General features: G+C 43.6%; 1 protein-coding gene across 1 annotated transcript; it reads right to left on the minus strand.

The window, feature by feature from the left end:
* Nucleotides 1-12,161: 12,161 nt before the first annotated feature.
* LOC135205395 (putative glucosylceramidase 3) lies at nt 12,162-23,538 on the minus strand. Its single transcript, XM_064235890.1, has 12 exons — nt 23,368-23,538; nt 21,549-21,634; nt 19,494-19,593; nt 18,395-18,524; nt 17,927-18,080; nt 17,265-17,425; nt 16,231-16,465; nt 14,851-14,995; nt 14,154-14,212; nt 13,627-13,737; nt 12,640-12,845; nt 12,162-12,289 (listed from the first exon to the last, which is right to left on the minus strand). Exons 1-12 carry the CDS (start codon nt 23,423-23,425, stop codon nt 12,178-12,180), a joined length of 1,557 nt encoding a protein of 518 aa, XP_064091960.1. The 5' UTR covers nt 23,426-23,538; the 3' UTR covers nt 12,162-12,177.
* Between the last annotated feature and the right edge of the window lie 2,480 nt (nt 23,539-26,018).

Raw genomic sequence — 26,018 nt, forward strand, 5'->3', positions numbered from 1 at the left:
TGCTACATGGCAGTATGAATGTATGCATATATTTCACAAAATTTTCAAGAAAATATACCATCAAAACTAGCAAATTAAGAATACTCTCTAGCATTAAGAAAAAGAATAAATGTAGATTTTGTTGAGGACCAGATTGAACATAATTTTGAATAGGTAACTGAGGCTGGTTGGAGCTGGAGCCAGCCAGTTCGTACGGTCAAGATCTAGTTTATATTCTAGGCCTTGGTTTGCACTGTGCAAATGAATCAACGGTCAGCGTTATGCATCTGATAAACATCCAAACGCATCCACAAATTAAATAGGATAAAACTAATTTTTTTATTTTATGGATATTTGTGTGAGACTTATAAAATAGAATAGTAAAAAATTTTCATAACTTATTATTGGATTTTAACTAGCATACGCTTTTCAAGTAAAAAGCGTGGAAATTTTTATGTGTGGATTCCACACTCCACACCTAATCACAATGTGGACAAGATAACCCGTATTAGTGACGTCATTTCCACACTTCGGCAGCCCTGCGTTGATTCATGGGCAAACCAAGGCCTACTATACTATAGAATATAAGCTAGATCTTGACCGTACGAACTGGCTGGCTCCAGCTCCAACCAGCCACGGTTACCTATTCAAAATTATGTTCAATCTGGTCCTCAACAAAATCTACATTTATTCTTTTTCATAATACTAGAGACTATTCTTAATTTGCTTGTTTTGATGGTATATTTTCTTGAAAATTTTGTGAAATATATGCATATATTCATACTGCCATTTGGTAACAAATTATTTTTCAGCGATGCACTTTACAGCTTTGCAATACACATTGCAATATTTGCTTGTGAAAATTATTAATGTGCCTGTATAATCAGTTTGGTTATTCTACAACTACGGTGACATAAACTTTTGAAACGAACGGGTTTTAATGATTTCGTAACTGTAATTCGTATAACGTAAGACCTTAGCAAAAATCATAGGCCCAGTTTACCAGTATAGATGATAGCGCCCATGATTTCGTTGTCAGTAGATATTGCCCTAAATGAATGACTATGTGTAAAACAACAATAAAAGTGAGAAATTGTACAATGCAGTTGTAATTAGATCCTCATGTAAAATTAAATGGCTCGGTACATTAGCCTAGGTCCAGGATACGTTGCCAGTTTACTTTACTCTGAAAATTAAGACATTGTAAGGACAACGCTTATTCATAATTTTCTCTGTATATAATTCATCATTCGCGTTGTTCTTACTTCCCCCTGAGAAGGAGCATTCAGCGGGCTTTCCGTAGTGTATAAAGCTTGTATAACCACATATTGTGTACTTTTATATTTGTATTTTATGTCTCTCAAGTAAATCGACCTTTTAAATCTGGTCTCGCCGACCCACTTTTACTCTCTCGCGGGTGTCGGTGACCACATTTCCGTCCGCTCTACGGGCTGCTCTATGAGCAAGAGCTCGTGCTGGCATAAAGCCAGCTTAATCTTAAACAACATAATAAAAATCAGTACACTTCTACCTGCTCTTTGTCCACCTCTCACAACTGGTGACCTCCAGGTTTGGACGGTGACCCAAGCGGTTTTGGCTCAGCCATTAAGGGACTCACTACCGCCGCTCACCTTCAGAGATCTTTAACGGACTCATACGGCGCCTCAGTATAGATCTCTGAAAGCTCCTACCGTGGGAAATAACCAACGCCTCTAACGGACTAAATACGGCATAACCTGCCAAGGTGTGTTCAGGCGTTTCCTCAAACGGTTTGGCCCGCCATTCACGACTCTGTCGACCGTTTTTGTGAGAGAGGACAATGGGCGCAAACAGTACCTCGCGGGAAACCTCGCGGGAAACCCGGCCTCCCCCACCGCCCCAGCGACGGACTCCTGACACAGCGGCCGCTCAAGCTGTCAAATTGCCCCCCTTCACAACGGCTGACCCGTCTTCCTGGTTCTTCCGAGCCGAGGGCAATCCGGATCGCGGGGCTCACAAACAAAGTGCTGCAGGCTGACCTCGTCGCAGCGGCTCTCCCGACCAGAGGTGTTCGACCGAATATCTAACTGGACTGACCGGTCGAGCACGAATCGGACTTGTCACGCTCGACGAGATAAAAGAAAGGCTCTTGACAGCCTATTCCGTGCCCATCGCTGAAAGGGCCGCCCGCGAACCCTCGACCTAGTCGCGAAAACCCCATGCGCGGCGCCGACACCCAAGATGCCTGGGACACTGTGATGGGCCTCGTCCGTCTGCCCGAAATATAGGCCCCGACGGAAAAAAGGTAGAGATCAGCCTGAGCCGACGAAATATTCCTGCGGCAACTCGAGCGGACGTCCGAAAGCAGCTGACCGACGCGTACACCCTAGAGGACGACGAACTACTAGAGAAGGCAAAGAAGCTGACGTTGTCGAACAATGCCGCGAAGCTCGCCGCCACCCCCCCCCCCCCCCGATCCTCTGTGTGCCTGGCCGCAGAGAAGGAAGAAGACGACGACGACCCAACGCAAGAGATCGGCGCCGTATCCCAAGGGAAGTCCTCCCACACGCAGCGAGGTGAAAAACTCCTGGTGCCGCTTCCACCGGAGGTTCGGGAGATTCGCCAAGAGGTGCGAAAGCCCTTGCACCTTCCAGCAGTCAAAAAACGGCGACGGCAAACAAAACCAAGGCCGCCCGTGGCAACGGCCGCGTCGGAACCACACACCGTAGGGTTCTACGTCCGCGACGCGATCTCCGGCCGGAGGATGTTGGTGGATACGGGGGCAATGCACTCGATATTCCCGCCGTCAGGAAAAGACCGTAGCCGCGAGCCCGACAAAACAACCTCCCTCGTCGCCGCAAACGGGACCCCATCCGTTCCTACGGCACGAAGCCCCTCGAGATATCCATCTGTGGGGCGAAACTACGTCTGGGAATTCACAATCGCGGACGTCAGGATCCCGCTACTGGGGGCAGACTTCCTGGCGCAGAACGGCCTCCTGGCTGGTGGACGTGGGCGCAAAACGCCTCCTCGACACGGGGACATGCCTTTCCCTTCCACTGGCAGCAGGCCCGGGCGCCCTACAATTTGTACCATCGCCCCCCACAAATACGGCAACCTCCTGCAGGAGTTCCCCGAAGTCTTCAAGCCGGAACTTCGTCAGGCGGCAGGGACGCCGCCCAAGCACGGGATATTCCACCACAGGCCCCCCGACACACTCGAAGTTCCGACGACTCCCTCCAGGCCGCCTCCAGGAGGCGAAGCAGGCGTTCTCGGAGATGGAACGAATGGGGGGCATCTGCAAGAAAGCATCGAGCCCTTGGGCGTCGCCCTGACATGGTACAGAAACCTGACGGCACCTGGAGGCCCTGCGGAGACTACAGAAGACTCAACCTCGCTACAATCCCCGACCAATACCCCTTGCCAAACATGCAGGATTTGACAGGGGCCCTTCATGGGGCGAAGGTCTTCACAAAAATGGACCTCTTAAAATCCTATTTCCAGGTTCCAGTGCACCCGAGGATGTCTCCAAGACTGCCATCATCACGCCTTTTGGCTCCTCGTTTTCCATTACTAAACCTTCGGCCTGAGGAATGCAGGGGCCACCTTCCAGCGCCTGATGGGACAGCATCTGGGGGACCTGCCCTTCTGCGTCTGCTACGTCGACGAATATCTTGATTTTTTCCAGGTCCTTGGAGGAGCACCTACATCACTGTCCGAGCGGTCCTGAAGCGCCTGCAGGAAAACGGGCTTGGTCGTCCGTTTCGACAAATGCACCTTCGGCGCCGAGAAGGTGGACTTCCTCGGACACGAGATCTCCGCGACGGGCGTGCGCCCCATGGCCTCGAAGGTAGGCGTGGTGCAGAAGTTCCCAACACCAACCACGGTCAAGTCCCTGCAGGAGTTCATCGGAATGGTCAATTACTACCGCCGATTCATCCCCGCCGCCGCCCGCACCATGTCTCCTCTAACACAGGTCCTGAAGGGGAAACCAAAGGCCCTAACGTGGGAGGCCGAACAAGAGAAGGCTTTCAACGAGACGAAGAGGGCCCTCGCCAGAGCGGCGACATTTATGCCACCAAGACCCTGCTGCACCTTTACGTCCTCACCACCGACGCCAGCAACGTCGCCTGCGGGGCTGTCCTCGAGCAGATGGTCCAGGGCGAGCCCCAGCCACTCGCCTTCTACAGCAAAAAACTATCAGCCGCCGAGACGAGGTACAGCACGTTCGACCGCGAAACCTCCTGCAGTGTACCAAGCAGTGCGACATTTCCGCTACCTCCTCGCAGGGCTCCCCCACCCCTTTTACGATCAGGACGGACCACCTCCCTTTGGTACACGCCTTCACCAAGGCGGGCGACGCTTGGTCAGCGAGACAACAGAGGCACCTAGCAGCCATCGCAGAGTTCGGTTGCACCATCCAGTACGTGCCTGGCGAGAAGAACCCCGTGGCAGACGCCCTATCGAGGATAGAAATCAACGCCGTGCGTCTCGGGGTCGACTACGAAGACCTCGCCCAGGAACAGGCTGCCGACCCGGAGACTGCCGCATACCGCACTGCTATCACCGCCCTCAAGTGGGAAGACGTGCCCTTCGGACCCGCAGGCATGACGCTCCTCTGCGACATCAGCACGGGCCGCCGCGCCCGCTGATCCCAGCCTCCCGAAGGAAAGCCGTGTTCGACGTCATACACGGACTCTCGCACCCCTCGGGCCGGACGACGGTGCGCTCCTGACGGAGAAGTTCGTCTGGCATGGAATTTGGAAGGACTCCCTCGAGTGGGCCAGGACCTGCGTGCCTTGCCAAACTAGCAAAATCAGTCGGCACACGGAATCAGGCGTGGGGAAATTTCCGCAGCCGAAACGAAGATTCGGCCACATCCACATAGACGTCGTTGGCCCCCTGCCCCCGTCGGAAGGCGCCAGGTACCTCCTGACAGTAATCGATCGCTCCACAGATGGGCCCGAGGCAACGCCGATGTCGGAGGCGACCACGAAAGCATGTGCCGAAGCACTCCTCGCCAGCTGGATCAGTCAATTCGGAGTGCCAGACGAAAATCACGACAGACCGCGGACCAGTTTTCTGGTCGGAGTTGTGGACTGCCCTGGCCCGCCTAATGGGAAACGTCGCTACATGCCAACCACCGCCTACAACCCAGCAGCTAACGGCATGGTGGAGAGAGTCCACCGTTCGATCAAGGCTTCCCTGATGGCGCGCTGTACCGACGAAAATTAAAAGGAAGAGCCAACTACCGTGGGTCCTCCTCGGTCTCAGGACTGCCCCGCGGGCAAACGGCGAGGCATCACCCCGCGGAGAAGGTATACGGGGAGCCATTAACAGTCCCTGGCGAGTTCTTCCACCGACAATGTCCGACGACGCTGACGTCTCCATCGAACCAGGTGGGCTCGTTTTTATTTTTTTTTTTTTTGAATCCGAAACCGGGAAGTTCACGCCCTGCGTCAAAAACCTTCTCCGACAGAACCAAACGTTTTCCTCCCGAAGGCCCTATCATCGTGCAAGCACGTCTTGCGTCAGGGACGACGGCCCCCCCGGCCGCCCGCCTCTAACGAGACCCTACCGCGGCCCCTTCCGCGTCCTACGACGCACTGACAAGGCATATCTCTTATTCCATCAACGGTCGCGAGGACTGGGTCACAATCGATCGCCTGAAACCAGCCTTCATCATGGACGAGGACCTCGCAGACGCGGATTCCACAGGGCGCCTCAATCTCCTCGGAAAAAAAGCGACTCCTTCGATCGCCAAACCTCCTAGCGTAGCCGCGGCCGCCCTCGAAAGACGGTCGAACCCCCCGAGGATCACCTCAGGGGAGGCATCCCGTCCCCGGAAACCCCCCGAGGATCTACCACAGCAAACTAATATCACGCACCCGAGGGGCGCCTCCGCCGTCCAGCTCGCTTCCGCGAGTGACTACCCGAAGTACAAAGAAGTCAGCCAACAATCATACCAAATTATTGTCTTAGGGGGGGAGTATTTGTAAGGACAACGCTTATTCATAATTTTCTCTGTATATAATTCATCATTCGCGTTGTTCTTACTTCCCCCTGAGAGAGCATTCAGCGGGCTTTCCGTTAGTGTATAAAGCTTGTATAACCACATATTGTGTACTTTTTATATTTTGTATTATGTCTCTCAAGAAACACAAATCGGTCTCGCCGACCCACTTTACTACTCTCTGCGGGTCGGTGACCACATTTCCGTCCGCATGCTGTATATTTATATTTTCCTTGACTGTAATAAAATCATTACGGGCTGCTCTGTGAGCAAGAGCCCGTGCTGACACAAGGTCAGCTAAATCAAAACAACATAATAAAAATCAGTACACTTCTACCTGCCTCTTTGTCCACCTCTCACAACATAGTTATAACACTGGTGCTTACTATTACATTTGCAGCTTCAATTCTTTATGAAAGTGATTGCAATTATGTAATTGCAATGATACAATACAGTGATAATTGTTTCTTAAGTTCACTTGCGAGCATATAACCACAGTGTTAGTTGGCCCAAGATATAGGTCTATTCATTATATTTATGGCAATAATGCCGGATTGAACATCATTAAAAATTTATCGTTATATTTCATTACGATGATGTGATTAATATGCCTTATATAAACTTGTTGTAAAACACCTATGGTTACTTGTTTCCTCGTCAAATTAAACAAGTTTCATTCCAGTTTTTCATCATCAAATGAAAGGAGAACCGACTGTTGTTGAGAAGTTTTGCTTCTTTTACCTTTTCATAAAAAAAAATAGAATTAAAATCTAACTAAATGTTTAAACAATATGAGCTAAAATCGGAGAGTCAGTGTTTATCCTTATTTATCAGTTAAAAAAAAAAAAAAAAAAAAAAAAAAAAAAAAAAAGCTACTGGTTGGGAATTCATACCGCTAAGTTTTGAGCACTAACAAGATCACGATAAACAACTTATACATTCCTTAGAGTTCGATAAAGTCGAATATATTGCATAACTGGCAACTGTCTGAGACCGAGCGTGGATTACCTTAGTGTGGAAATCTGGCAGCCCTGCTCTTCACACCAGCGCTGAAGAGAACCTATGGTTCTATCATTCAGCCTAAAGTATCTTTATATTCTGCAGAGGATAGAATAGATTCATTAATGTAAAGTATCTTTTCAAGAACTAAAGTCACTCAAGGGTCATCTGATTGTATGAGGTGTCGCAGTATACGACTTGACTCCTTGTACGACAATGCTCTCAGACTATGTAGGCCTACATTTATTCTTGTAGACCTACGTTCATATGCTTCTTACAATAAACTTCTTTGGGGTTTCTTGGTGTGGGATACTGATGGTCTGGGTGATCGCGGGATTACTGTATATGTTGCTTTAAATATAGATGCATCCATTCAAGGTCAGATAGAGCCAGTGGGGGAGGTGTGAATCGTTTGGATGGTTGAATTGAGGGGGAAAACAAGAAGAACAAGAACAAGAAGAAGAAGAAGAGAGTGAGACCACATCTTGTCTCATTCATGAATTGTATTTCTTACTTTCCTTTTGCATGCTATCAATTTATATTATTAATCATATATCTATGAGACTAAAGAACGGTACTTGTTTGCTTGGAATATATTTATATATTTTTCTAATACCGATTATAGCATGCTTGAATGCTTAAATATCACGTACCTACATGTCACGAGGGTACCCGACCTGCTCGTGATCACACAAGAGTTTGGTGAAGAAGTCCCTTTCTTTCCATTGTTACCATTCTATGACAAGTTGTGTAAGAGAACAGACGTACTACAATGGCACTTAGTCTCTCTGTGCTCTGATTTCATGTGTAGGATGATACTCAAGAACTTTACGCTTTGGTGTCTTACTGTACAGTACTACATAGCTACCACCACCTTCACCACTACTACTACTATTGTGGCTCTGTGGAACATTATAGGGTGATGTGTTCACGAACCCGGACAAGGTCTCGACCCGGACAGTCTTGATTAACCAATGAAGGATCGAGTCTAGGATGACGTCAGAGCTATGACGTATGAGGGAAGGCGGTCCTAACTAGACGCCATTTGCAAACCTACCCGCCAACGCCTTCGCTTGTAAACAAGGTAAGAATTTCGATTTTAAGAGGTCGCGATCTTAATTTTTCGGCCATCAGATATATTGTGCCATGACCACGAATAAGGCGTGATCAACTTGTAATAAGTTTTGTTATGTAATATAGCCATATTGGCATAAAATCAGTGATAATATGGGAATGCCTAAACAAGAATGGACTCGCTTCGGGTACCCGCGAAAAAAATTTATGCCGTGTTCTCGACTCGGACAGTTTTGAAAATTCATGCAAATTAAGTGTACTGGAAAAACCAATTAAAAAGTGAATGATTGCATAGTTCTTACAACTATAATGTACCATATGTGAGATAAAGCCATGGAAAAGCTGGAAATGGGTGTTTGCCACGGCTAAATATCGAGTGATTTTTCGAAGTGTTTTATTGATGGAAGTGAATTATTTTTAGCATTAATATGTGCCCCCCATTAGTGTTTACTTCTCCAAATTGAAATATTTAACCTAGGCCAATTGTTTATATTTTTTACGAATTTTTAAAAAAAAATTATGTGCGTGGTCCCAACTCGGACAGTGTGCACGTGTTGTCCGAGTCCGAGAACACGGACGGTATAAGAAGGATTTTATTTTTTTTTTTTTTGTTTTTTTAAATGACTCTGTCAATCACTCGCATTTTAACCTAAAACCAATATTAATACTATATATTAACTCTTATAAAATTATTGATGGTTTAAAATAATTAAATATGGGTGATTGCCAAAGTCAAAGATAGAGTCAGTTTTGAGCTATTTTTTTTTTTTGCAAAAACTAATTTTTTTTTTTTTTTTAGAATTAATATGTGCCCCCCCCCCAATAGTGTTAGTCTTCCAAATTGAAATATTTAACCTAGGCCAATTTTAATTTTTAAGAAATTTTTTAAAATGCAGGTCCGTGTTCTCGACTCGGAACTGGTTTGTCCGGGTCGAGAACACGGAGGTATAAGAAGGATTTTATTTTTTTTTTTTTAAATGACTCTGTCAATCACTCATTTTACACCAAAATATTAATACTATACTATTAACTCTTATAAAATTACTGATGGTTTAAAATAATTAAATATGGGTGATTGCCAAAGTCAAAGATAGAGTCAGTTTTGAGCTATTTTTTTTGTGCAAACTAATTTTTTTTAGTATCAATATGTGCCCCCCAATAGTGTTTAGTCTTCCAAATTGAATATTTAACCTAGGCCAATTCATTATGTCTCAATGCCATTTATCTCTTTCAGATCCTTCGTGCCTCGCAGCCATGCCTCGCAACTACCAGCCAAGAACATCCTAACCACGGACTGGACCAACTTGGAGAAGGCCTTTAATCACCGAGTTGAGACAGCTGTTTAGATATCCGCACTGCTAGCAACCTTTTTGGGAGTGAAACCTTCGACTCTTGGGGTTAAGCTTGAATAAATCTAAGCCCTCTTAAATTGTAATTTTAATTTATGGCTCCGGAGGGCATGTCACTTTCGCGCGCGATAGCTTTCAACCGCGTAAACGTTGAAGTCTTCTTCAAGGCTTACGTGGAAGCTGTCGAGCGAAACAGTTTCATGCCACCAGAATCTTCAACTTGGATGAGAGTGGCTTGTCCACTGTGATGAAGCCATGTAAGGTTGTTTGCGAGAGAGGTCGTCCTGTTGCTCGCAGGTTGCTCGGCGGAGAGAGGCAATCAATATGAACTTCGTGGGGTGTTAATGCTGCAGGGCATGGTTTTCCCTCCAGTGTTTATCATCGCACGAAAGAAGATGAATGCTGATTTTCAGAGAGGGACTACTCCTGGAACCACAGTGCTCTTGCAGGCTAACGGTTGGTTGGATGGACCATGAGCGTTTCGTGCAGACACTCGAGCATCTCCATAAGGTGTCTTTTATTCTTCAGTGGAGAATAAGATAACTGCTGATAATGGACAATGCCGAGTGTCACATGAGCATTCATGCAGTTGAGTATGCGATACAGCATGGCATCGTAATTGTCACGCTGCCACCTCATACTACAGCCAAACTCCAGCCATTAGATGTAAGTGTCTTTGGCCCCTTCAAGTCTGTCCTGCGATCAATTCAGGACGATTTCAAGCTCTCAAACCCTCACGTGCCCATTACGGAACATATGTTGCCAGAGATGGCGTGCAAGGCCTGGGACAAGGTTTGTAATGTCACCAACATCACCAATGGGTTTCGCGCTACTGGCATCTTTCCCGTCAACCGCAACATCTTTCAGATGATGCGTTTTCTTGGGGCAGAAGTCACAGAGCAGGCCCCCTCCTGATGATGATGATGATCATTTGCCACAAACTCTTGCCGCACCCTTGACACCATGTTCATCGGAGCCTGACCAACCTCAGCCTGGACCATCTGGAATAGGTAGGATGTCACCAGCCTTCTCTGCTTCAGCGGCTAGCACTCCTGAAGCAGCACCCCAACCTCGGCGGACTCCAACTCCAACACCTTCATCTCCTTCAAACCTTGACATCACTCCCGAAGCTGTGCAGCCCTACCCGAAGGCTCCTCCCCGCCCTCCTGCCAGAGGGCGCAAGAAGATCCGCGCCTGCATCCTGACTGAGGATGAGGAGGCTCTTGGCCAGCTGGCGGGAGAAGGAGAGAAGAAAGCAGTCAGAGAGGAGAAGAAGCGGAGGTTGAGAAGAAGGAGAGAGCAGGAGCACGACAGGCAGCAAAGAGGAGGAGGTCTGAGGCAGTTGAGGCGAGCAGCAGTGATGAGGAGGCTGCCGACAATCCTGCACTGTGTGGACGACTCATCTGAATATTCAGATGAGTTCGCAGAAGACCTTGAGCATGATGCTGCCTCCTATCCTTTCGTCCAGAAGGAGCCAGAGGTGAGGGACTTTTTTTTAATATTTCAAAATTTGTAGCCTATCCTAGCCTAGATTATGTTCATCTATTGCATAAGCAAGTCTAAAAGAAAATTTCTATTTAATTGTCAAATTTAGTAGCCTAGCTGAATGGCCTTTGATTCCCCAGTGCTTGGTTTTAAAGCCAAATTCCTTATTCATTCATTCCATATTAATTCTTTTTTTCATTTTTTTAAAGCCAAATTCCTTATTATTCATTCCATTCCATTATTAATTCTTTTTTTTTCTTTTTTTTCCCCCAGGTGGGTGACTTTGTCCTGGTGCAGCTTGTCTTCCAGAAGAAGAGGTCTGAGGACCTTGTCCACTTTGTGGGCAAGGTCATTTCCCTGGAGACAGACGGCGCTGGAGTTGGACTTCTTGAGGATCAAGTCGCCCTTGCTGAAGACACCTTCCACTTCCCAGCCATCGGGATGTCGACAGTGTCGACCGCAGCAGGGTGTTGGGTCCTTACAGTCAGCACGGGGACCACCCACGACAAGCAAAGCTCATCAAGGTCCTCCCTCCCTTGATGGGGCTTTAATATGCATTAGTTTAGTAATTAGTTTAGTCATTAGTTTTTATAGTTTTTATACATTTATATTTTTTTATTACAATTGAGATTTTGCTACCATATTTTTTATTAATTGAGATTTTGCTACCATTGTTTTATTCCACCTTTCAGTGTCATGTTCTGGATGTTCTTAGTTAAAACAATATAAAACATTGGTGTAAGTGTGTTTTTGGTGGACCAAAACATCCGTCCGGGTTGAGACCAAACCCCGTCCGGGTCGTGAACACGCGGTCTCGACCCGGACAGAGAATTCTGGATTTTAAAAACGGCTGTAAAACCAATACTATGATATCTACAGATATGGAAACTCATAACATAGATGGGGAATTAGTTAAGCTTTCTTTTAAGCACAAAATCTCTCCTGTAGCTCTATAATTTTTTTTTTTATGAATATTATTCATTTTACTGTCCGGGGTCGTGAACACATCACCCTATTACGCCCCTCCTCCGCGTAACTCTCTCCACCAATATGACAAAGTACAACAGGTCTTGCAGCCCATTTGAGGCGCCCATTTGAATGCTTAACTTCTCCAGTTCCGTATTAATTTTAGAATTTATGTGGCTTCTCTTTACAAAGAAAGAATATCCATGGCTAACTGACTTTGATGTATACATGCGTGAAGTGTTGGTTTGTCGAGTACAGCTAGAAAGAACAGCAGCCTATAAAAGAGTTTAGTACGATTAAGGATAACGAAGAATCACTGCCCCTTGTAGCAATTTATTTAGCCAGGGAATCATACAGGATTGTGTTGAGAGATCGAGGCTCGAGATCCAGGTTAATGACTGATCCCTGGGTGTCCACAATGGAGATGCTGTGCTCTTCATCGCGTCTGAAAGAGATGACGAAGAAATGAGGACGTTTGGCCTTGTGCAATCCAGTTCATGTTGTAACTGTCTAATGTCTTACATATGAAACTAATTAAATATTTGCAGAAATGAATGCTACGTAATTATTTATTTTAGATTGCCGATACAAAGAGAGATTCTTGTCGCACCCAACAGTAAGTTGGTTGGTTGGTTATGGGTCGAGGCAATGCCTTTACAACGGCGCCTCTTAATCGTAAGAGCTATTAATTGTTAAGCTCTTCAATTCTTTTTTCTTCTTTTTTCCACATCTTATTTATGGTCTCTTTTCTTAGAAGATGATTATCTGCTAAACGCAAAGAAAACGAGAACTTACGTGTTCATGACGACCACAACCACCTGTCCGTTTTCTTTGAGGATGGCCGTCATCTCGAGGTTGTCGTACCCCACCTTCACCTCCTCCTCGTGAGTAGTAGTCGCAGGAGCGATGGCGAAGGACACCCGGACGTCCCCGGTCGTGACGAACTTGGCGACGTGACCCATCGCGTAGAACAGGGGCTGCTTGTAGAAGACGTCCACGTCCTGGAAAGTTTTGAGAGCTGTAGTACGATGTGGTTCTCGTTTTTAAAGTGGAGATGAGAATTAGGGGTCGTAGTGAAGCTTAGATGATGCACTTAGGAATCATTAGATAAATGGAAGTCGAAGCATGGACAATATGTTGGTGCAGTAGAGGCGAATTAAGGCCTTTCAAGAGCAGGTTATGTAAAGTTTGAAACCTTATTCTTACACAATCGACCCTTTCTTGGCTACCATCATGTAAGGGAAATAACTTCTGCGAGGCTAGTTACATCAAACTTAGGAGTTTGTTCACAATATAGTTTTTTGCAACTCCTCCCATGATTGAGTGAATAGCAAAGTGAACTTTGGGGTACGATTGGCTTTAAGGGGCCAAGTTGTGAGGGTTGAAAGTTCTTCCCTCAGAGTCCCCTTAGGAGGGGTAGTGCCGTCAGTGCACCTCATGCGGTGCACTGTAGGCATTAATTAAAGTCCTTTACAGCGTGCCTTCGGCCCCTAGCTGCAACCCCTCTCATTCTTCTACTGTACCTCCTTTCATATTCTCTTCCTTCCATCTGACTTTCCATCCTAACTGTTGATTCATAGTGCAACTGCTTTGAGGTTTTCCTCCTGTTACACTTCTTGATCCTTTTACTGTCAGTTTCTATTTCAGCGCTGAATGACCTTTTGGCCTAAATTCTATACTCAATTCGATTCAATCTGGATTCACCAGAATGGAAAGCAGTACATTGATATCAGAAAACGCACATCAGTACATCTCAGGGAGACGCAGGTGTATGTGACCTACCTTATCGACCATGATGGGGGAATTGACGAAATTTTTCGCCCAATTAGGGCCACCCTCCATATCCAGAGCCATGTTCCAGTCGACCCAGCCGGTCGACCAGTGGTTGATGTCCTGGAATTAGACCAGAGGACGAATCGTTGAAAGAAATGAGTTTTGAAGTTTCTTTACGGTCGAGCGATTATTTTTTTAAAAATCCAGATGCGGAACTAATTCAGATGACATATTATTTCTTTAACTGAATCTGGTTTTATTGGTAGTTGCTTGATGGATGCAATGGTGGATCCGCCTAACTTAAAATGAGTTTGTTCGTGAATGTAGAATGGGGGGGGAATAAACAGGGGAAGATGAACATCGCAGGTGCAGGGCGTGGGGCCAGCAACCTCATCCCAAAGGGGACATGCTGGAAACTGGAAGGGCAGACAACTTCTGGAACACCCCCCTCCCCTCCCCTCCCCATTCATGGGAATAATGTCTTATGGTATAAAGAATACACATATATATTCATAAAGAGAAACATTGTTATTTACCTCAATTATATTGTGAGCGTAGTTCTCAGCCTCCTCCCAAGAACCAATGACGACATCCTCTGGAAAAAAAAGGAGTTAAATTATATAACCTTTACCTTTTTTAATCCTAAGCCGTATTTACCATTTCAATTCTCGCGGATGTTTTGGTCGACACCCCTTTTTCTGAACTCGTTGAAGTATAATTATTCAGCTGAACAGTTCAAAATGATGAAGGAATTTACTTCGCAAACAAGGAAACGGATTGAGATGCTATGGTGATTTACATTATTCATCCATCAACGGTGATTTGTACTTCACTGATGAATGAGGTGATTTTACTATAGTAGATTCACATCCACCGTGCATTTGATGTCTAGGCCAGTCCCTTGCGACGCTCCTGATTGGCTGTTGATAAGCCAGTCACAGGGCTGGAAACTCTCTTCAGTCTCTCTCGAGAGTTCACATGGGTAGGATCTATGTTCCACCTCTCCTGAGGTATACGTCTTTCAAGAGAGATGGAACATACATCCTGTCTATGTGAACTCTCGAGAGAGACTGAGGAGTTTCTAGCCGTGTAATTGGCTTATCAATAGCAAATCAGGAGCGTCGTAAGGGACGGGCTTAGACATCAGATGCACGGTTGATGTGAATCTACTATAGCAACGGGGCGAATGACAACATAAATCACTGGTGACTGATGTCGATCGCCGACACTCACCTCTGCAAGCTTCGGTGTACAGGATGAACTTCTCCGGGTAGTGGTCGTGGATGAGGTCGAGTCCGTCTGGAGGTAAATGGTAGTCTTCGTACCAGTGGATGGCAATCCCATCCACGTATTGGTACGCGTCGGGGTCATCCAGAATCTGGGAAATAAAACTGAGGTCATCTAAGATCTACATTGCAAAGGTGTGGGGTCATCCGTGGTCAAGAAAATGAAGGGGTAGGGGTCATCCAGGATGGAAAATCAGGGCGGTAGGGGTCATTTCAGGTGGGGTCTATGAAGGGGTAGGGGTCATCCAGGATCTGGGAAAATCAGGGCGGTTAGGGGTCATCCAGGATTTGAATGGGGACCAGAATCTGGAAATCACCGGATCTGGAAAAATCAGGGGTTAGGGTCATCCAGGATTTCTGGGAAAAATCAGGGCGGGTTAGGGGCTCCAGGAATTTGGCCTTTTGGGGAATGTCATCCAGAATCTGGAAATGAAGGGGTAGGGGTCATCCAGGATCTGGAAAAATCAGGGGGGTTAGGTCTCCCAGATTTGCCTTTATGAAGGTCGGGGTCATCCAGGAATCTGGAAATGAAGGGGCATGAGGCCATCCAGGTGTGGAAAAATGAACTGGAACTATAAGAATATGTTCGAACTAAATTTATATATATATATATATATATATATATAATATATAGTATATATATATATAAAACAATGTGAATTTTTCTTGCAAGTCTTTCAGACGAATATTAGTTTACATTCTTGGTCCTGAATGGCATATAGATCTCTTACTAAAAGGGTGCTGATTGAATTTTTCAAACCTAGCAAGAGAGAGAGAGAGAGAGAGAGAGAGAGAGAGAGAGAGAGAGAGAGAGAGAGGAGAGAGAGAGAGAGAGAGAGAGAGAGAGAGAGAGAGAGAGAGAGAGATGTATAATGACGTTATTAGTATTACTTTAATAAATAGGTTAGAGAGTTTTTTCTTTTTACTGAGATAAGAAGTGAGGTTTGCATAGCATTATTATCTTTTATGTTGTATTGCAATGGTGGATGTGACATTTTTTTTCATTGCTGATATATAGACATATACATACATACATATATGTAAGTATATATGCCATTTTTGTACTGTATTATTATTATTATTATTATTATTATTATTATTATTATTATTATTCAGAAGTTGACCCCTATTCATGTAAAACAGACCCACAGGGGGCCATTGACTTGAAATTTAAGCTTCGAAAGTATATGGTGTTCACCAGAAAGGACCAACAGTAATGGGAGTGAACACTGAAATAAAATTCCAGCTATGACAACTGGACGTAGCCATCATTCAATTCAGCAAAACGAGGTCAGTGAATCGAAGCAGAAGACGAGACAAAACTCACGGTATCGGGAAACCAAGGCAGAGCGTCCCTGTTGTGATCCAGCACCATGAGTTTCAGCCTCCTCATTCCAGCGGCTTCCAGGGTGGGACCCAGCGAGGTCTTGATCCAGTCTCGCATATCTGTCGCGTTCCATTCACAGGCGTTGAAGAGCCAGTCCTTGCCCCACATCACAGGTTCGTTCTGCGGCGTCAGGCCCCACAGGGGGACGCCCTGCGCCTCGTAGGATTCGACGAACCTAATGAAATGGTCGGAGGATACTGTCATTGACGGTTTGGCACTTTGAAGGGATGTTGTAAGGGAGGTTGTAATAGGTTTCGGAAGTGTTTTAGCGCTTGTAAGTGGTGTTCTATCATTTAGAAACGATACGTCAGTTTGGTACTTACAATTGAACATTTCAGAACTTAGTAGTACTTATAATTTTTTCTATAATGCTTAAGTACTTGCACATAACGTCTTAGTACTGATGAACTCGAGCAAACCACAGAATACGTTTAATCAAAAGCTAGTGCAATGTTACTACTTTAAAGGCCTGGGACATAAGAGACTAGATGAAACCCGAATGGAGACAGCTTACAGGGCACCTGGTAAGTGTAGCAGGGTTGAAAAAGACGAAAAAGGAGCGATATTATGAGACACAAGTCCACAGAAGGCTCATGCATCCCCTGGGTTTCATAGAATTACTGGAAGCTATTCGTTTTTCCAGAGCTTCATCAGTCTATTATTTCACGCAACCTTTTACTAAATGGTTTCCTTCCATTTTGTGGATGCACTTACTGTAAAGCATTAAATACAAGTCCCTTCATATTTATAACAGAATTATTTCTATACACGAATACTTATCAACTCGTAGACTCATCAGTGACTTAATCGTATCTTTCGCTCTCTACTTTTCATATGTTTCACACGTCAACTGAAGCGGAAGCTAAGTTTCAAGCGTCAGTCCCATGAAATAGCTTAAACTCGAGTCGTAAAACATCATTAAACCGACGCCTTTGCATCTTAGTCAAAAGGAGACCCCTCTCTCCCCTACTCACTTGACGATGTAGTCGGCGTAGCCCTGCCACATCTCCCTCTTGATTCCTCCGGTGCCGTTGAACACCCCACTCTCCTTCATCCAGGAGGGGGGTGACCAGGGTGACCCGAAGAAGAGCAGCGGACGCTCCGTCAAACTCATGGCCCACTTGATGTAAGGCAGCTGGAGAAAACGGGAGAAAGAAAATGGTACAAAGAAAACGGATTCAAACTCTGAATTCTGACAGAGTTTGAATTCTAATTTGAAGCGCGAAATGATTATTTTAATTAAGAAATTGGTCAGTTGGTACGACGAAAGACGGAAGTCTCCCCCTGAAAGAACTTGGGGGTCCTTTATTTGAAAGCAGATGGATTCGGCAACAGGGTGAACTAATATAACTTAGCTTAGATGAAAGATAACGAAGAGAAAAGCATCCAAATTGCCTTTTGAAATTGAGAAAGAATTTTAAAAAAAAGACCGTATGCTTATAGAAATGCCACATCTTACAGGTGCCGATAAAGTAAGAGACGGGGAACTAATTAATTTATTTATGACAATTTAAAAATGTCGAATTTTATCTCAGAAGCATTAAAATAAGATGTCTATACAATAGACACTGACAGCATATACACAGTCGTGATGCATGCATTCGCCTACTTCAAAAAAACTCTAACGAAGACCAACCTTGTATAAGTGGTCTTCCGGAGCCAAGGCGAAGTGCTCGAGCAAGATGTCGTCCTCGACGTCGTCGTAGGAATAAGGATGTGTGGAGAAGTCGCAGCCTCCTATAGGAATCCGGCCGATGTTGTACTCGAGGCCCGAGGTGGAGAAGTAGGACCTGGCGATGAATGGAAATTAAATATTTATTTATTTTTTATTGCTTCCCCTTTGTCGTCTAAATCATTTCCGGTGTTTTTGACGGCTTTCTGAACTACATAATTGCTACTAATGCAACCGTTAAGAGCATCATAATCGATATAGACTAATAAAGGTCCACTTGGAAACCCGCCCCCCCCCCCCCCCCCTCCCCCCCCCCCCCCTAGTGAATCTGTATCATAAACCACAAACTGGCACCCCAACAAGAACGGTCATATCACTGACAACCCGAGTAAAGTAAATTTGACAAAAATGATCCCCCAAAAAAATGCTGACCTCAGGAGTTTCTCTTGCATGGCCATCGAAAGGGAGGCGATGTTGATTCCCGTGGCGTCGGTGAAGGCGCCACCGAATCCCAGCATCGTCTGGTGGGTCTCCGTCAGGTTAATGGTGATGACAGTGTGCTCTGAGGATCACAGTTTTTTTTTTAATAAATAATATTTCCGTTAAACTATACGGTCTTGAACAGTTGACCACCTATCGAGAGAAATTGGTTTACCGTAGGCTATTATGGGCCTAGCTGAAAACATTCCATTCATGATTACCCCGAGGTTCACAGTTATTTTCTGTTTACAATAGATAAAATTTCTGTTAAACTATGTGGTCGTATACGACCACCTAACAAGAGAAATCTGCAAAACATTGTCAACGGGAAGACGATCTTTCCCCAGAGCTGTGATCTGAAATCAGAATTGGAAACTGGTTTATACCGTAGGCAATTTAGGCCTAACTGGAAACATTTCATTCAGCCATATCGTGAATAAAATGGAAGGGAGAACCATGATCCAGAATTAGATGGTTGGCCATAATGTGAAGCCTGACTCCTTGTTGGTGGGAGGGGGCTGGGGGGAAGGGGGAGGGGGGAAGGGGGGGGATTGTACAGTTTAACTACCAAGTGGTTGAATAAAACTTCCGTTTAATTATATCAATAGCAAAATGAAAAGTGAACCTTTTCTGAACCATAGGCGCAGTAGGACTTGGGGTGGGGGTTCGGGCGGGGCGGGGTGGCGGTTGGCGGGGAGTTGCTCTGTAACGTGTGCAGAGCAAACCAATATTCTAAAGTCTCAGCACGAAATCCAAAGGATTTGTTAATTCAAAGTTAGGGATTTTACGTTACTGAGAACTTCAACCACGAGCAGAATTAAATTTTACGATCTCTGTGGCTGAAAGAAATTCAGGAGCGTCCAGTGAATCTCACCATTACGTGATAGTGATCTTTTATGTGATGGTAACGGTGAAATAGTGCAGTGGATCAAGAGAAAGGGAATTTAGAATCCCTCTAAAGGAATCAACGAAATGTCCCATATTTCATCATCGTTTTTACAAAAGTGGATATTGAAATAACAAAAAAAAAAAAAAAGTGTAAAATATTTACCTGGCAAAGGTGCATCACTTATTGGACCTTCAGAAACGTTAAATCTGTCGACAAGTTTAGAGGAGTAGATATGCTTGAAGTGGCCTTCCTCTACGATCACCTGGGGGGGTGGGGGCGCTAATATTATAAGTAGGAAGTGAAGGACATTTGTGTAATTTTTGCTTGCAAAATCATTTCGATTCTGAATGACTTAGAAACTGCTCTTGTGGTGTATATACAACCACTCACATAATAAAATATATGTATGTGCGTGTGAGAGAGAAAATCAGTGTGAGTGTGGGTGTGGATTGATAATACACAGATGTATACGAAAAGATGGACATTTTCCCACAGAAAAGAAAAAGCAATTGCTTGCATTATCAGTGTGAGAAAGGTGCAGTGGATAGCTGCAAAGGAGTGCTTAGATAAATGCAATACTTGCACTCTCACGTACTCGTGTTCGTAATTGTTTATTTATAGTCGAAAATTTTTTCACGTTCAAATTATAAAAAGACCATATCGATGATAAAAGCTGTAATGTTTCTTTAAAGGACCACGTGTCCCTGCAATTCTTTTGGTTTGATTTTTTACATATATTTTTAATAGTATTTATTTCCTGCTTTTATAAATAATTATCTTAAACCTCGGATTTTTCTACATAATGCAGACCACAGACGCTCACTTTTGTGGTAGGCTAATGGGGTGTCTGGTCTAGTCCCATATGAATAGCAACAATGGAATGGGGGTATAGAAATTTGGCCAAGCGCTTGGACCTATGAGGTCATTCAGCGCTGAAAGGGAAACTTGAGAGTAGGAAGGTTTGAAAGGTGTAACAGGACGAAAGTAAGATGGAAGAAAGAGAATATGAAAGGAGATACAGTAAAAGGCATGTAAGGGGTTGCCGCTAGGAGCTTAAGGAAGGCAAGCTGCAAAGAACCCCAAGCAATGCTTGCAGTGTACTGCATGAACAGTGGCGGATTTAAGAGGTGGGAGGCTCCCACCTAGTCGCATGCCCCTCCCCCCCAATGATATGAATAACAGAACATTACTTTGTTTCAATAAATCATCATTAGGAGCAAAAATTAGCCTAGTTATATAATGATTATTTCCACAACAACAGCTATACCACAACAACAACTATACTCTGTATTTTTTCATCTGTCCATCCGGCTGTGGGGTTTTTGTATGGTAACACTGCGTCCCGGGCTTTAAATAGTTACGCTACGTGTAAGTTTTAGGTAAATAAAAGGATACTGGGTGTACATTTGCAACTGAAAAGTGTTTTTAATAATTTACTGTATGCGAATTACACCATTATTATTCGAAATAGGTTATTGTTATTATTGTTGAATGTAAGCTCCCTTTTCGGGGTGGCGAATGGAACAGCCAGACGCAGTGGCGGGAAAATTGCTTCTCTCGCTGTTCACTACGGCAAGATGTCAACGTATTACTTCATTATACGTAAGTATATCAGTATGTACTGTTAATTTTTATAAATAAAAGTGCGTTTCAGCCAGATACGATATGACGTAACTTGGTTTAGCATCTGATGAATGGAATTTGCGTCTGGCTGTTCCATCGCCACGCCCCGAAAAGGCAGCTTACATTCGACAATAATAAACAATATCCTATTTCGAATATTAACGTGTAATTCGCATACAGTTAAATTATTAAAACACTTTCAGTTGCAAATGTACAACCAGATATCCTTTATTTACCTAAAAACTTACACAGCGTAACTATTTCAAGCCCGGGACGCAGTGTACATACAAAAACACCACTGGCGGATGGACAGATGAAAAAAAAAACAGAGTATAGTGCTATATATAGACGTATGCATACATATGTAAATATTGCTACATATGTACCGTATGTTTACATATTATATATATATATATATATATATATATATATATATATATATATATATATATATGTCCTATGTGCCCACCATATGAAAGATTTCTAGATCCAGCCACTGAGCGCACGAAATGCACTGGCGGACTGCTCCTCCCCCCCAGGGTGCCGGATGGAGGGGGAGGGGGGAATAGCAATAGTAATGAGAGCTCAGATTACCTCAGGGAAGTCATCGCAGTATTCGGTGCTGCAGACGCAGACGAAGCTGTCGGAGCCGAAGGTCTTGCCCTGGCAGCCGTTTGCTCCTGAGGACAGATAATTCTGTTAGTGGATAAATAAGGCATAGCGATTTAGCACCAGTAAACACACAATATATATACATATACCCCCTTAAGAAACGGTTCTTTGCAAGCTGCAATCCCTTGCATTCCTTTTTACTGTACCTCCAATCGTATTCTCTTTCTTCCATCTTACCTTCCTCAAAGTTATATATATATATATATATATATATATATATATATATATATATATAGTATATATAAATGTTTTTGCCACGAAGGAAAAATGAAAAGCGAGATAGCCAAGCACTTTCGGTCTAGTGCGACCCTTTACTCAGGCCTGAGTAAAGGGTCGCACTAGGCCGAAAGTGCTTGGCTATCTCGCTTTTCATTTTTCCTTCGTGGCAAAAACCTTTAATTATACATAGCATCACGTTTTATATATACTTTCGTGACATCAAGTTATTCATATATATATATGCATAACTTTGACTGGATTACACGTCACTGGCCGTTCCTGATTTCGTGGATGATGGTTCGATCCCATGAGGGGACGAAAATTATTTATCAACTAAAAATTCCCCCCTTCGGTACATATAGAAAATATATCAATCCGAGGTAGAGCGAATTAGATATTAAAGGACATTTTGTAGCTCGATGATCTATAATGAATCACGGTGATGTGATAATTTATTCATATATATATATATATATATATATATCTATATATATATATATATATATTATACCCGTGAATCTGGAACTGTATTACTCGTTTTTCACAATCAACCCTTTCGTGCATTCTACTCTTTAGCAAAAGCCAGCCATTATTAACAAAAGCAACCTGTTTCTTTCTGAGCGTCCCGTACTTTTCCTTTCCGCCCTCAGGTCTTAAAATCCTACTGATTTGCAGCCCTCTAAGCCTCACGTAGGATTTTATACTCGATTGTAAGAGTTAAAGGCCCAGCCATGAATCGTTTTGTGCTCCGACATCGCTATAGGTGCAAACAACGAGAGCCACTACCGAGCCGTGGCTGAAAGTTCCATGGGCAGCGGCTGAGAGATTCGTATAGCGGGTAATCCTCATTTTTTTAAAATGTCTTTTTTGGTTTGATGTTACAAACAGCACTCCATCTCAAAACTGTGCTGTGGTGAGAATTGTCATTTCGAAAGAGGGCCAAACTCTTATTGTGCAGCATCAATAACTTTGAAATAATCTCTCTCTCTCTCTCTCTCTCTCTCTCTCTCTCTCACACACACACACACACACACACACACATAGTCTTTACAGGCGCCTCACGCAGACGGTTATGATGCAGGAACTACTACTACTACTACTGTATTGAGATATTCACTCTTTTTCTTTTTAAGATAAAATGCTTCGGTCACGAATCACAAGGAATACTTGTAAAATACAATTCGCATAATTCCTTCAAAAGAATTCCTAAATGTTTAATTCGCGTATCTAATTACGACGATTCTACCACGCCCTTGAAACTTGTATAGTAAACAACTTCGCCCAAAATTTCTCTAGCTACATGCCTCCATTATATTCACAACCTGTTTGAAAAACAGGTTTCAAGTAAGGCGGGTTTATGATATAAATGAATTTAATAAATAAATGAGAAATCCTGTTTGAAAGACAGGTTTCAAGTAAGGCGGGTTTATGAAATAAATAAATCATTAAATAAAAGCGAAACTTACGACATTTAACGAGAAATCTTCAAAAGTAAAGCTAAAACCTGTCCGTATAATCTTACCTCGTATCCCATTGTAGAGCAAAGTTAGAATAGGGATGACCTTCGTAAGTACCAGCATCGTCGTCGAGCAGGACGACTGATTCAGCTCAGTAAACTGCTATATAACCTTTTCCCAGGCGACTATTTTATAGTGATTGAGAGTAACCTTGAAACCGGCAAATGTGGGAAAATTGAAAAGCTGAAACAAATTTAAACATTAACACTTTTATCCTTAAGAGCACTGAGAACAAATCTGCCAAAAGCTGGCGGCCACGAGTGGTGTTACCATACATCCAATACCAGATCTCGCCAGACTTCTTTTTGAAATACCGCTAAGATTTTACTATAGCTTTGCATTTATGTTTTGTATATCACGTCAAATCTTACTGATGTACATCTGGCGTTTTGTTAGAAAAGATAAAGACATGATCTTGTTGTAAAAACCCAGATTTAAAAAAAAAAAAAAAAATTATAGGATGGACCCAACCCACCACACGCTGGCTCATTTTCCACGATTATTAAAGAATTTTTTATGCTTATTATTTTTCAAGCAAACACCCACCCGGTTAGCATGTGATACAGCCATGTACCTGTGGAAAAATCGTCAGCAGGGTTCCTTTTCCTTCGGGTAATTCGGAAGTTGAGTAAATGCCACAAAGGCCTCTTTTTAATTACAATGCCGCAGTGATAGATATTTTGGAACATGTTTATTACAGTTTGATCGCGAAAACATGAATTGTTTGATGGATTCTGATGCCTTGGCTTATCCATCCAGCAGTAGTGTGACTTCAAAATACTTGAGTATTAAATAGACGAGGTTAAAATTATATTAAAAGTCCCTTAGAATATTTGCAAATCTGGTAACACTTCCACCAGGCGTTTCACGGAGCCAGTGAGCAATCAGCAAAGCCCAATGGATCCGTTCCCCGTCGATCGTAAAGTGAATCGGGCATTTACGATATTTTATAAATGAGGGCGAGACTATTTTATCTTGTTTTCGACTGCTTTTAATATTTTGTTATTAAAGCACGGGAATTAAGCACTGATATCGAGATCCTACATTTCTCAAAAGGGATTAGGACTAATTTTCTCCGCTCGCCAGAGGAAACACTGCTGCCAGACGTACGATGAAGTTTTGTTCTCGCAACATTATGCAAATCGTGAAACCTCAAGATTAAAAAATAAATAAATAAAAAAAAATGTATTAGTCTTAATTACTAGTTTGAAGAAAAAAAAAAATGAGTACAGTATTTCCGAACGAACAGCATGGGAAGTAAAGGGATTGGTAGTTACATCACTGTTTTGTGTTAATCAAGCTATTTGTTTAAATAAGATGCTTGGTTCCTCTGCCCACAACCCACACACCTCCCCCTGCCCGCATCCCCCCTCTCCTATAACGAATAGTGGTCTCAAGATGACATGTATACATTATGTTCTCCTTATCCGTGTTTTTTTTACAGAAATAAAGAAAGAAAATGTTGATAGAAATAGAGAAGAACGTAGGAGTACTGTAGTTTTCTTTTTTTTCTCTCTGGTTTTAATGGGGTTTAGTTCCGTTAATGCACCTCAATACGGTGCACTGCAGGCATTACTTAAGGTTCTTTGCACCGCGCCTTCGGTCCCTAGCTGCAACCCCTTTCGTTCCTTTTACTGTATCCGATTTCTTATTCTTTCCTTCAATCCTATTTCCATCCTCCACTAACTATTGATTCATGGTGCAACTGCTTTGATGTTTTCCTTCTGTTACGCTTTTCAAACCTTTTACTGTCAATTTCCGTTTCAACTCTGAATGACCTCATAGGTTCCAGTGCTTGGTTATTGGCCTAAATTTTATATTCAGTTCAATTCAGTGTACTTTATCACAAATTTGTATGTTATAATTCAGTTTAAAAATTATTAATTTGTATATTTGAACCTGCGCCATACCTGTACATTCTTCCTAGTTATACTTTGACTTTCTTTTCTGTCTTTAACTACCCCAACCCTGTGGCGGGATCACAAGCTGAAAAACAAGCTGCCAAAATCCACCCTCAGTCACACTTTCTTCTTTACACAACAAATACATGCAGGACAATTGACCTACACCTATACAAAAACAAAACAAAAACACACATGTACTTACCAACTCCAGATATTCCAGGGCTATCCTGTGCTGTCCACTGGTTCGACGGTCAAGAGATAACCAAAACAACAACAACCAAGAAACCTCCCACAACAACCAAGGACTACAACCAAAAACAATTAGCAACAACACAGCAAACAACCAAGGAACACAACCACAACCTCACACATAACAACAAAACTCAGCAACACAATAAACCACAAACAAAGACCACTGCACAACCAACCACCAACACAAATAAAGGCAACACGCCCCCACCAACTACAGTCAGAAATCACACCAACAAAGACAACAGCACAGGCACAACAACTCTAACCAAACAACACCAACTTAACAACAAACAAAAATCAACAAAACACAACTCAAACAAATCTCAATGCCTTCACCAGACTGCTAACACTACTATCTCTCACAGCTTCTGACTAAAGACTGCCCGAAAAACTCACTAAAAACACAGAACTCTGATCTCTACCAGCAGACAACCCAGCCAGAACTCACTAACAGCCAATACAGTCGTTAACTTCCTTCCATACAGCAATTACACCCTCTC

The sequence above is a fragment of the Macrobrachium nipponense genome, chromosome 24 (genome assembly GCF_015104395.2).
Source record: "Macrobrachium nipponense isolate FS-2020 chromosome 24, ASM1510439v2, whole genome shotgun sequence".
NCBI lineage: Eukaryota > Metazoa > Arthropoda > Malacostraca > Decapoda > Palaemonidae > Macrobrachium > Macrobrachium nipponense.

Coding starts and splice junctions, on each gene's coding strand:
- LOC135205395 (XM_064235890.1), bottom strand. CDS start 23,425: ATGCTGGTACTTACGAAGGTCATCCCTATTCTAACTTTGCTCTACAAT. Junction 17,426..17,926: donor CGGAAGACCACTTATACAAG/GTTGGTCTTCGT, acceptor CGTTTTCTCCAG/CTGCCTTACATCAAGTGGGC. Junction 12,290..12,639: donor GTTGTGGTCGTCATGAACAC/GTAAGTTCTCGT, acceptor CATCTCTTTCAG/ACGCGATGAAGAGCACAGCA.